At 45.4% G+C, this 12,472-nt stretch overlaps 1 protein-coding gene across 1 annotated transcript in view; it reads right to left on the minus strand.

The window, feature by feature from the left end:
• Nucleotides 1-5,548: 5,548 nt before the first annotated feature.
• Nucleotides 5,549-12,472, minus strand: part of LIN52 (lin-52 DREAM MuvB core complex component) — a 109,905-nt gene continuing 102,981 nt past the window's right edge. Inside the window, exon 6 of the mRNA XM_049611426.1 lies at nt 5,549-7,656. Within this exon, the coding sequence (XP_049467383.1) occupies nt 7,601-7,656 (56 nt within the window). The 3' untranslated portion in view covers nt 5,549-7,600. The remainder of the gene's footprint in view (nt 7,657-12,472) is intronic.

Consider the following 12,472-nt stretch of genomic DNA (forward strand, 5'->3'; position numbering starts at 1 on the left):
TTGCTTTCCCATGAACCACCCCATTCCTCAGAGACCATTCATGGTTCTGACCCCTGCACATCCCTCGTGGCCCTGCCTAGGGCTTTGATGGTGGCCGTAGCCAATGCTTCTCATTTCCACTCAGCCTAAAGTCACTGACTTTTCCAACCTGACTCTTCTCAACTGCTCCTTTGTGTGAAGCCGCTGGCTCAGGCCGCTTGGCTCCTGGGGCTTGGCTGTATCCGGGAAGGGCCTGGGATGTGACCTTCAGCCCTGCTTGACCCCGAGGCCCCAGGCTGCAGAGTCAGGTCAGGCTGATTGCTCTCCATGGGCTCCCAAAGAGGCAAAGCTGAGAGGAGGCTGCTAGGGGGGAGCCCAGGCCCAAGTGAAACCTGCTCAGTCCTGGGAAGGGAGTATCTGAAAGAAGGATGGAGGGATTGGGGTAGGGGTGGGGTGAGGAGAGGGGGAAGAACAAGACAGAGAAGAGCATTCCTGTGTAGTAACTGGAATAGTACGAATGCCCAGCAACTGTTAGGACCATCAAGACTAGTGAAGCACAATGAGCTGAGGCTAATGCCGACCTCAGTGTCAGCTCAGAAATCTGCCACTGACTGTCACACAGAACACCTTTTCCTTCCCTTGTTCGTTAGCAATAAATAGTCTTCAATGCCACCGTCTACAGAGTCAACAGTGGTATTTGCTGCGTGTCCGTGCCAGCACCGGCTGCCCCAGCGGGTGGAAGGATGGGGGCAAGAGTATTCAGTGAACTGTCAGCCCTCCTGAAGAGTGAGAGAAAGGGGTTCTCTGCTTAGCCTATTTCAACGATTCAACATAACCAAAAGTTACTGTATGTTCCCTGTAAGACATGCCAATTTTTACCAAATGTGAGTATAATAAAATAATTAAATAATACACTGAATCCAGTTTTAAAGATCTATCCATCAAGCTCTTATATAACGGGGAAGATAGGACCGAGTACTGTTCTAAACACTTCCAAGTACTAATTTCATCTCTACAGTGACCCTAGGAGTCAGGTGCTATTGTTGGACCCACTCTATAAGTGGGTAAACTAAGGCACAGAGAGATTAGGCAATTTACTCATGGCCACATGGCTAGCAGATGGCAAAAATAGGATTTGGACCCAGGCAGTCGGACATCAGGGTGTATGCCCTTATGCATAATGCTTGCCTGCCTCTTTAAAGTAGAAAAGGCCCCAAGGACAGCTGTGGCACAGAGAGAAGTGACTTGTATGACTACACCCCGCCTCTCTCTCAAGATCCAAGCTCTTACCTTAGACTAACAAAGTTATGAACACTGAGTATCATGGTGCAATTCATACTTCCAACAAATTCTTATTAAGCGCTTATTATGTGCCAGCTACTATCCTAAGCTCTGTTTATAACCAAAGAAGCTGTAAGAGACTGAACAAATTTGGATCAGATTCTTTGACATCTCCTAAAAGTTACTTAAAAAGTCAAATCTTATTGTTACCTCTGTGTGTCGCAGACAGGGAAGGTGGAAAAACAACAAAGTAACTCTGATTACTTGAGCTTTCTGGCTCCTTGGATTCTAGATAATGGTTTTCTGGTATTGGAGGTCACTTTCAGAAGCATCGAGTATAGATCAAAACAGAAAACAGAGAGCAGGAGAAGATGAAAATATGTGTGAGTCAAACTCGGCTCAGAGCTCGAGTTTAATTGAGATTCCAAACTGCCACTCTCCCCTGCATTCCTTTGTCCCTGGCTATGACCAAGTTCATGGCTGTATCACCCCTCGTAATCCCCATAATGGGCTGTAGTCCTGGGGGAGCAATTTCTGTTTATTAAGTAGCCAACTTCTGAGCCATATGGAGTGTGGCCAGTTGTGGCTTCTTGCCCTGGCAGTTGATGAGCCACTTTTCTGTTTTGAAAAACAGGGATCTTTCAGGAGAGAGAACGGGGATAGAAAGCAGGGGCTATGGGAGAGCCAAAGACCCAGAAGCGATGGGTGCTGGAAGCGAGGGCCCCTTCCAGGTCATGAGCTCTTTGAGAGCAGAATGCACATGGAGGTGCCTGGCCAGCCTTGAGATCATGCACTACAGGTGTATAGGCCTTCAATGCAGGGCCAGGGATGGTGCCAGTTATAGCTGTCCACGATGCCACCAGTGGGGACATGTGGGAGTGGGGATGAGGAGACCAAAAGGGAACAATAGGCAAGAGGTGGCGAATGAACAGGGCGAGGCAAGTAGCAGAGGGTGGGTCTCTCCAGAGGTTCTGGAATTCTCAGCACTTGCAGACAGCCGCCCAGGCAATGGGACCAGGCTGCACCCAGAGCAGTTCTCTCAAACCAACGGCCTCTTCGCTCTCTGCCCATAGCCCCAGCGTCTGCCTTTTGGAGTCAGGGAGACATTGCAGCAGCTGCTTAGCTGTTTAGACACCCTGTCCCCTCAGTGTGTCCCCCCTCCCCCTGGCATCTGTCCTCTGGTTAGAGTTGTGTGAAGCGGAAGACAATTTGGGGCTTATTAGTGTCCCAGGGAGACATGTAACTTGTGTTGCTGGGACCCAAACAGCAAGAGTCTTAGCGGCAAACTCCAGCCGAGAAAAGACTGAGGAATTGTCTCACCTAATTACAGGGAATGGCCCTCTTTGTGTTTGTGATTCGGTACGGTTGTCCGATCGCTTTTGATCGCTTTTCTCCATTTGCTGGCTCAGGCCATGCTGGAATTGTGCTAATTAGAAGAGAAATGGACAGAGTGATCCTGTCAGCCCTGGTTACTGGTGGGGACAAAGCGGAATATTATTCTGAGGCAGTGTTTTGTGAGGGCCCTTCTTCCAGCTCTCATTAGGAGGAAGGGGCCCACAGGAGGGGAAGGTTCCGAATGCCTGGCCTGGCTAATGGAGCATTGGGGTGTTCGTGTGCTAATTAACAGGCTCTGCCAGCACTTGAGCCAACCATGAGCCTCCCGGCTGCACCTGGTGCCACCTGAAGCCCCCAAATGACCCTGCTCATGAAGAAAAAGTGTTGGGCAAAGAGTGGGAAGGCTGGTGGCCTCTTTGGGCACAGCCGGGGACACATCTCCAAAGTGCCAAAAAGCCTACACAGGTAGGAAAAGTCAGTTTCAGGTCAGTCAGAACTTACAAACTCGGAGAGGCCACTCTTTGGGGTGGGGGCTACAAGGCTCTCTGGTGAAATGAAGCCCACGCAGGGGCCTTATAGCTGGCAGAGGATGAAGAGAAACTGGAGGACATAACCAAATGCTCGTAGGTAGATTTTGTGTAGAAGTTGAAAGCTGGTAAGAAATCATGTCCTGTGACCACTGGGACCACCCATTCACCTCAGTCCACCAGCCCATTTCCTCCCTTCCTGTTCTGCCTGTTTCTTTTCTGTGATGCCTGAATCCTGGAGGAAACAGAGGGCCCAGAGCATCGCACTGGGAAGGTAATTTCTCGGTTTCATCGCAAAGCTCCTGTGAAAGTCCAAACACCCTCATAAGTGTAGAGGCAATGGAATGACTCACCAGCTCTGTTTTCGTGGCCCGGAAGCCAGAGGAGCTCCAATAAGCTACAGCTGGAGGGCCACAAACAAGCAGCAGTTACCAAGTGTCCATTTAAAAAATATGACAAATGGGTAACAAAAAGATAAAGAAAAATTAATAATGGCAACTTGATATTAATACAGTTAATAGCCTGTGAACTTTTAGTGCTCTAATGATGGAAGGAAGGCCAAGCAAGTCAGCAGAGGCCAAGAATCTGAGCCTGAAGTGAGCAAGAAGCAGTAAGACGGTTGATGAGCAAAGACTTGAATAAGAATTTGGAAACGGGCCTCCACGCACCGATGCTATTCTTCTCAAGACAGTGCTGCTCAGTCAACAACAGGTGCTTCTACAGGGAAGGCATTCAGAATGGCAAAGGGAAAGGCAAAACCAACCTGTGGGCAAATGATACATAATTGTTTACTGGGAAAATACTCTCTAAAGATTTAATTTTTTTTCATTTTTTAAAAATGTTTATTTATTTTTGAGAGAGAAAGACAGGGCACGAGTAGGGGAGGGGCAGGGAGAGAGAGGGACAGAGAGAATCCGAAGCAGGCTCCAGGCTCTGAGTTGTCAGCACAGAGCCTGACGCAGGGCTTGAACTCATGAACCGTGAGATCATGACCTGAGCCGAAGTTGGACACTTAACCGACTGAGCCACTTCAGGCACCCCACTTTCTATAAAGATTTAGGACAGAACAGTCTGAATGCTGTCTCCGTTGTCAGTCAGCCAGCCAGCCAGCCGTGCTTTTCCAGATCAAAGAAACCTACTGCCCACCCAGTTGTTTTCTTGGAAATCAATGATGAGCCAATGATGCCACGCAATTTACTTCTCTCAAACAGAATGTTTCTCTAAAAGGGCATGATGCTCTGCTCTATGGCAGATAAACTATCAATGGGGGACAGCACTTGTACAAATACTTGCTCTTCTCTAGTTCTTGAGCGGAGTTGAAAAGGAAGTCACGCTAAGAGTTTTAGGAGGTGGCAGAGAAATATTTGTTTTCAGCCCATCATGTATAATTGGAAGTCCACAGGCAGGTATTGACCCCTCCGGTTCAAAGAAGACACAGAAGAATAACTAGATATGCACTCAGATCACTTAAATATAAGGCTAGGTTGGGAAGAGATGTAAGGATGTTATACATAAATGTTGTAGGATTGCAGGGGGAAGGGGAAGGATTATTTCCAGCTGGTTCATCAGGTGTTAATAGGAAGGGTAGGTTTGATATGTGCAAAAGGGATTCGAGACTTTCTAGGAACTCAAATGGCATGAGCAAAGGCACTCAAGTGAGGAAGTGGGAATTGTTCAGATTAACTGGAACCGAGACTTCATATATTGGAGAAGAGGGTTGATTAGGATTACATGCAGAGAGTTTTAAATGCCAGGATAAGAGACCCAGACTTTATTATTTGACATGAGGAGGTATTAAAGGTTTTTAAGGAGTACTTTAAGGAGTTGAGAGGCACCTGGCTGGCTCAGTTGGAGAAGCGTGTGACTCTTGATCTTTGGGTCGTGAGTTTGGGCCCCATGTTGGGTGCCAAGATTACTTAAACAAAACTTAAAAAAAAATACTTTAAGGAGTTGAGTAGTAATGAGCTTGGATGGCTGGCAGAATAGACTGGAAGCCGGGAGACCAAGTAGTAGATGGTCATAAAGCCCCACACCACCCACTGTGATATTAGAGAGGAAACCAGCAGGTTATTTATCATTACAGTTGTACTTTCTTTTTTTTTTTTAATTTTTTTTTTGTTTGTTTATTTATTTTTGAGACAGAGAGAGACAGAGCATGAACGGGGGAGGGTCAGAGAGAGAGGGAGACACAGAATCTGAAACAGGCTCCAGGCTCTGAGCTGTCAGCACAGAGCCCGACACGGGGCTTGAACTCACGGACCGCGAGATCATGACCTGAGCCGAAGTCGGACGCTTAACTGACTGAGCCACCCAGGCGCCCCCCCCTTTTTTTTTTTTATTTTTTTTTTTAACGCAGTTGTACTTTCTGATGAAGCGTATGCTTTAAATATGCAACGTGGCCCTTTGAGGAAAAACTCACTCTCCTATAAAAGGGACGTATTTATTATGACAACACAGAAACCATCATATACAAAGCACAGTCGTCTAACACCCTGAAGCGCGCGCGCGTGCGCGCGCACACACACACACACACACACACACACACACAACTATACATCAATTTATAATATCAATATAAAAATACATCATTAACATTTCTAAGGACGACAAATACAAAACCAATAAATATCGCAATTCTAAAACATCTACTTACATTAAGTGCTGGTGAATAAGATGACAGTAAAAGAAAGGCCAAAGCAGACCAGAAAACCAACTACAAAGCCTCGGGTTACAGACCTGAGTTGGTTTTGGGGAGGTATCCTCATATTCTCCATATATTTTTCAATTTCCCCAAGCACTTAAAAGTGCCTGATGTCATCAACTCTCAAAAACAGAGCAAAGGAAGAATGTGACGTTATGGCACTGTTTTTTGTCTTCCCCTCCCCTCCCCTCCCACTCTCTATTTCTCCCTCTCCCACTTCAACCGTATTTAGAGGAAAAAGGAATGCCAATAATAAGCTTAACTTAAAATCTATGCCTCTCCAGACTGAATTTCTATATCGCATCCAGGCAGAATGTCTTTTCTCATACTTACCCTTTGTGACTTGTGTTCAGTTTGTCTCCCTTATCAATACATAAAATTGCATGGATGGCAAAAATGAGAGAAAAAAATCCAACACTAATTCTAGCATGGGAAACAAGGCACAAATGCCACAAATAGTTAACGGACCAGCTATTAAACTGAACAGTGCTGTACCCTAGCACAGACACTCAGGACCAACAGTTCACCCACAACTTTCCTTGTATCCAAACACCATCAGACAACTGCCACATGGATGTTCTCTGCATGAAGTTTGGGAAACCTCATGTACTTCACAGAACATTAGAGGCTGGGGGCTGCCTTATAAGACAAAATATGGAGAACGTGTGTAATCAATTTTACGCATGGGTTAGGTTTTCAGGTTTTAACACAGGGACAGATGACTGGCAAAGAGCTCTGTAAGAGTTGTATTTAAGTCAGGAAATTCTCCCTTTCCTTTCATGTGTGTGTGTGTGTGTGTTTCTGTTACATTGGTGAAATATCCGATACGTGCCACGAGAGGGGACAAGGGGACAAAACACTGCCACCATTCCACAGCACATTCCTTTCACGTCAATTAGAGTTTCTAGTTTTTCATCAAATGGGAACTCCTGCAAACAACCTTCTTCTCCTACCTTTTAGGCCATACTGAATCTTGTTTGAAATTGTAACAGATTAGCTAGAACTCAAAGGTCCTTTCTTTCATCTTTAACTCAGTCTTTGAGGTCTAGAATCCAATACAACCTTGTATGAGCCTTTCACTAGCTAATCCCAGTAGGGACTTGATACACAGGGATCCCCTTTTCCTAGAATCAGAACGGATGGTGGGGAATGAAAGGCACTGGGGGATGGGGTTATAGTAGGAGGTACAGAACTTTTAAAGCAGGTGTGCATTTCAAAAAGATTCTGGCTTCTCCAGCTAGGGATTCTTGGAACCCAGTATATACTGGAGAGTTCACAGGTCAGGTTGCCTGGTCTGTTTCAGAATCTGATTGGTATCTTGGTCTTCTCACCATAAATACTTCCTAAGATATCAAGTACAAGTCAAAAGAACCCATCCAAACAACGTGTTCACAACTGACTTTGCCATCACCAAATCAAATCAATTGTAAGATCCTGGGGCTCCTGACCGACTTCTTCAAACAAGAGAGCAGCACTTTGACCTTTAAGGATGATACGCCCCCTGGTGTTCCCCACATCCAAGGCTGAGCCGGTCAAAGTCTGGAAGCTGATTGAATAACTGCACTTGATCCTTCTGTAGAGAATCTGTAAAGCAGATTCCTCTCTTGCCGCCGAATGTCCTCCAAGACGCAGAATGTCAGGAACAGGGGGAGAGGGTCAGTCCTGGAGGTGTACCCTCCGGCCTCTCGCCAGGAAGCAGAGAGTTGCACATCGTCACAGCTGCACTGGGAGGGGAGCCTGGTTCCGGTCCCCGGGACATCCTGTCCACAAGCAGCTGCTACTTCTTGGGCTTCTCCAGAATGTTGAGAAATTTCCCCCTTGTCATCTCTCTGGCTGGAATCACAACAAATGGAAGATCAATGAAAACCCAAAATCTGGAAAGGAGATCTCAGGAAAATGTAATTTAAAAATGCAGGTTGATTTAAATTGTATACAAAGGTGTGACCATAACAGACTCAGTCACCACTAACCTCCAAAAAGAGGTTAAGATGAACAACTACTAATTACTAAAACTGTACAAAGCTCTTCTGAAGCTGACAATTGCTAGAAGACACAGGCCAACCAGGGAAGACTTTATCATCTACCTTTAAAAAAAAATCCCTAGGGAGGGGCGCCTGGGTGGCTCAGTAGGTTAAACCTTGGACTCGTTTTCAGCTTAGGTCACTATCTCAGTTTGTGGGATCAAGCCCTGCATTGGACTCTGTGCTGACAGTGCAGAGCCTGCTTGGGATTCTCTCTCTCTCTCTCTCTCTCTCTCTCTCTCTCTCTCTCTCTCTCTCCCCCCGCTCTCAACCCAGCTTGTGTGCACTCTCCCCCTCCCAAATAAATAAATAAATTTTTAAAAAGTCTCCAGGGAATTCCTCCAAACCTACCTCTCTCTCAAGAATGTAACCTAATAGGGGCGCCTGGGTGGCTCAGTCAGTTGGGCGTCTGACTGTGGCTCAGGTCATGATCTCACAGCTTGTGAGTTCGAGCCCCGCATTGGGTTCTGTGCTGACACCTTGGAGACGGGAGCCTGCTTCAGATTCTGTGTCTCCCTCTCTCTCTCTGCCCCTCCCCGCTCACACTCTGTGTGTCTTTCACTCTCCAAAAATAAATAAAAACATTAAAAAAAAAAAAAAAAAGAATGTAACCTAATACTCATGTTCACTATGTCAGGGGGTTTGCTCTTGGAGACTACAATCCAACCAAGATTAGAGTCTTCTTTGGATTGTTGGTCTCTGGACATTTATAATCTCAAATCAAAATGAGAGATCATTTACCCCATCTCCCAGCAGTGGTAGTCCCTGGATGCTGTAGTATAACGGAGTTTATATTCCCTCAGTGCAGTTCATCTGTGGATGGTGTAATAAAGTCGGGTTTATAGAGCTTTGGTCTTCTCTCTCTTGGCATTGTCAGTCCTTAGATATTTAATATAGCCAGGCAAGGTTTATGTGTCTTTCTCTGACTTTCAGCACCATCAATCTTTGAATGCTGTAGTTACAAGAGGGTTTATACAGCTACTTTCCTACATATGAGGCTTCGAAATGAAAGTAAAACATTTCTCAATTACAAGGGCCACTCCAGAAGCCCGCTGTTTTAGCTCCGTCAAGCAAATCCTCAAAAAGCGTATGTATTATAATACCCCCTTCATCCTCATCCCCACAAAATTGTCTTTTGGGATCTCTTAAATAGATTTAGCAGTGCTTAAAGTGTCCAATGGATGGGGCGCCTGGGTGGCGCAGTCGGTTAAGCGTCCGACTTCAGCCAGGTCACGATCTCGCGGTCCGTGAGTTCGAGCCCCGCGTCGGGCTCTGGGCTGATGGCTCAGAGCCTGGAGCCTGTTTCCGATTCTGTGTCTCCCTCTCTCTCTGCCCCTCCCCCGTTCATGCTCTGTCTCTCTCTGTCCCAAAAATAAATAAAAAACATTGAAAAAAAAAAATTTTAAAGTGTCCAATGGTTGGTCGTGGAGGCCAGAAGTCTTCTGCAACCATGCAGTGGGCACACAGCAGGCTGTGCCTGTGGCCTCCTAAGAATATGTCCCCATCCCGGCCAATCAGTGAGGTGGCTGGAGAGGCACCTGCAGAATGAGAAGTACCTTCACCCTAGCCTCTTTGCTGCTTTATTTAAGCCCAGAGATGGTGCTAGATGAATGGGCTCTACTCCCCCTCCCTACTAATATTTAGTAGTTCCTGGTTTATTTGTACAACAGAGAAATAAAACAATACAAACTCTGTAGCCATAGGAAAGCTTCTGGTAACTGCAGTCCATATATTCCTCATCTCTCACAAATTCTGGAGCTCCCACGAAGGGAAAGGAAATCCCATTACCTAGGAATGGAAGCCCCAGTGCTTCCATTCCCCATGTGCCCATTCTTCCATTCCCCATGTGCCCATAAATCCTGGCTCAAATCAAACTTCCTTGGTGGATTTATACCAAACCCTATACCTACAAAGTAAGACCTGCAAGTATTTGTTTATATGCTTGTCTTCTTGCACTAAAGGTTAAGAATTGGGGGCGGAGACTCTGTTCCACTATTCTTATTTATTTTTATTTATTTTATTTTTAGAGAGCGAGAATGCACGAGCGGGAGAAAGGGGCAAAGGGAGAGAATTTTAAGCAGGCTCCACGCTCAGCTCAGAGCCCAATGCGGGGCTGGATTCCATGACCATGGAATGATGACCTGAGCTGAAATCAAGAGCCGGACGGACACTCAACCGAATGAGCCACCCAGGCGCCCCTCGTTATTCTTTCTATTACCAGCAGCTAGTACAGAGCTAGACCTAGTATCTGCTAAATAAATGTTGGCTGGGTGAACGATAATATATAAAAGAACTATTCCAAGTAGGAACACAATAATGTTAGTTTCCTTCCTTTCTAGAGGCAAACAGTAAGACTTGTTAATCGCCCTCAGTGCTTCATTCTCTCCACTGTGGGATTTTTTTTTCTTCTAAATTTACCTTACTTATTTGGCAAGAAAAATAATTTCCTTTGATGGAAGTAATGCCAGATTAGTGGAGAGATGAAGGTGGGGGGCAAGGACTAACTACCCTAGAGAAGTCCTAACAAGTACTTTCTTGCCCAGGGGAGGCAGCATGGACTTCTTTCAGATAACACGAGACCTGAACTCAGTTTAAGTTCCAGCTCTAGCGCTTAGCAGCTGGGTGACACCTTGGGCTGGGCCAGACCTCTGAGCCTCAGTTTCTATATCTGTAAAACGAGCAGCATACTAATGCCACCTGCCCTGCTTTTCTCTTGGGTATTCAGCAGGGAACGTGCTTGGTATTAATGGCACCATTAACACTCCACCTTTTCGGAGTGAATGAATGAGTGAACTGTGATAAGGGAGGCTATCAATGTTAAAAATCCCATGGGGCGCCTGGGTGGCTCAGTTGGTTAGGCGACAGACTTTGGCTCAGGTCATGATCTCGCAGTTTGTGAGTTCAAGCCCCGTGTCCAGCTCTGTGCTGACAACTCAGAGCCTGGAGCCTGCTTTGGATTCTGTGTTTCATTCTCTCTCTGCCTCTCCCCCACTTGTGCTCTGTCTCTGTCAAAAATAACAAATAAATGTAAAAAAAAAAAAAAATCCCATTTCTTGGAATCTTTTCCCTCAGCCTGATCCTATAGGAACTGACTTATACTTTTGGCCAGAGTGGGTCTCATCATTTATTTCTATTGGATGGATTTTCTGCCTACTCTCCAGTGCTTATTAAGGAGTTTTACATAGAATCAAATGATCCTGCAACATGGCTAGAAGCAGGTACTCTGGGAACCAAACATGGGTATTACAAAACTCTGCTGGGTAGAGCAGAGCCTTGCTCTAAAAATCCTGGGCCAGGAGCACTGTACTGATCTTGCCAATTATTTCTACCTGCTGCCCTTCACACCCCCTGATTCTTTTCTGTTTTTTTTTTTCTCAAAATGGGAGAATGACCAATATTTTAAGATGTAAAATTTAAAAAGACCCAATCTATTTGAGGGATCAAAAGGATTTAAAAGGCAAAATAAACAGATTCCAAAGTCTCTCAGTGGCAAGCTCTCCTTGAATTTAACCAATCCTTTTTAACAACCCTCTCCCCACTCAATCATTCCTCCCCCTTCAACCTAATCTAAGTACACAGAGCTGCAGAAACCACCGTAAAAGTAGAAGTAATTCAAAGACTTCATCTTCTACATGGGAGGGGAGAAAGTTTTCCTACTCGCCAGTCCCATATAGGAGATATACGAATTCGTGACATAGCTGCTCCCTAAAAGAGGGCTGTGCCCTATAAATCACATCCTAAGCACCAACCCCTCTTTGCACACAGAGAAATTGCTGTGGGTTAGGGGCAGCTTCAGAGCATGAGCCCTCCTGTTCACTTGTTTTCAGAGACGTTAACATCTCTGATTAATTCACATACCCTTTATTTTATGCATTTCTTTATCCTTGCCTTCCTGCTTTGCTGCAGTGTGAAGATTCTTACCGACCTGCTATAGTAATCACCGCCCGCTAGCCGCACCCCCCTAAACCTAGTGAAATTGTTTAGTGATGCCAACCGCGCTTTTAATTTGCAAGACATCAGACACAGAGGTAATTTATACCAACATCTGTTCATTTTTGACTTCTGAAACAAACTCGCACATGCTGCTACAAAATCCCATTAGGAGTAGGAAGACAGCCTTCTGCTACTATTCTGTATTCCTCTTACACACACACACACACACACACACACACACACACACACGCTCGCATGCGTACACACACACCCCTTCCAGCAGGGTTTTATATGTAAATGTATTTCACTAAAAAACTTCCACTAGAGATTTCAAATCTCTTTAGGGAAAAACCTTTAGAGATGTCTCTGGCTTCCTTACAGAAGAGAGGAAGACATTTCTACTTCCCTGCCTCGTTCCATCCCTTCTTCTCCCATTAGTTACAGATTGATACGATTCTTGCATTAATGGCCATGGTAAGAGTATGGGCTTCCCAGCTTGACGCTTCTAGTTCCTCTCTTCCCCTGGTTCTCCTTTCTCACATTGTGTTACAAGACAATCCTACATATAATAAGATTGCTAGAGTTTTACCTAGAGTTAGTAACATTTCTTAACTATTTTTTAAATTCTGGATTAATTCTCTAGGATGATGAGGTTCAACAGGAAGGCAACCCTGCTACCACATTCCAAAAATTAT

Source organism: Panthera uncia, assembly GCF_023721935.1.
Source record: "Panthera uncia isolate 11264 chromosome B3 unlocalized genomic scaffold, Puncia_PCG_1.0 HiC_scaffold_1, whole genome shotgun sequence".
Classification (NCBI taxonomy): Eukaryota; Metazoa; Chordata; class Mammalia; order Carnivora; family Felidae; genus Panthera; species Panthera uncia.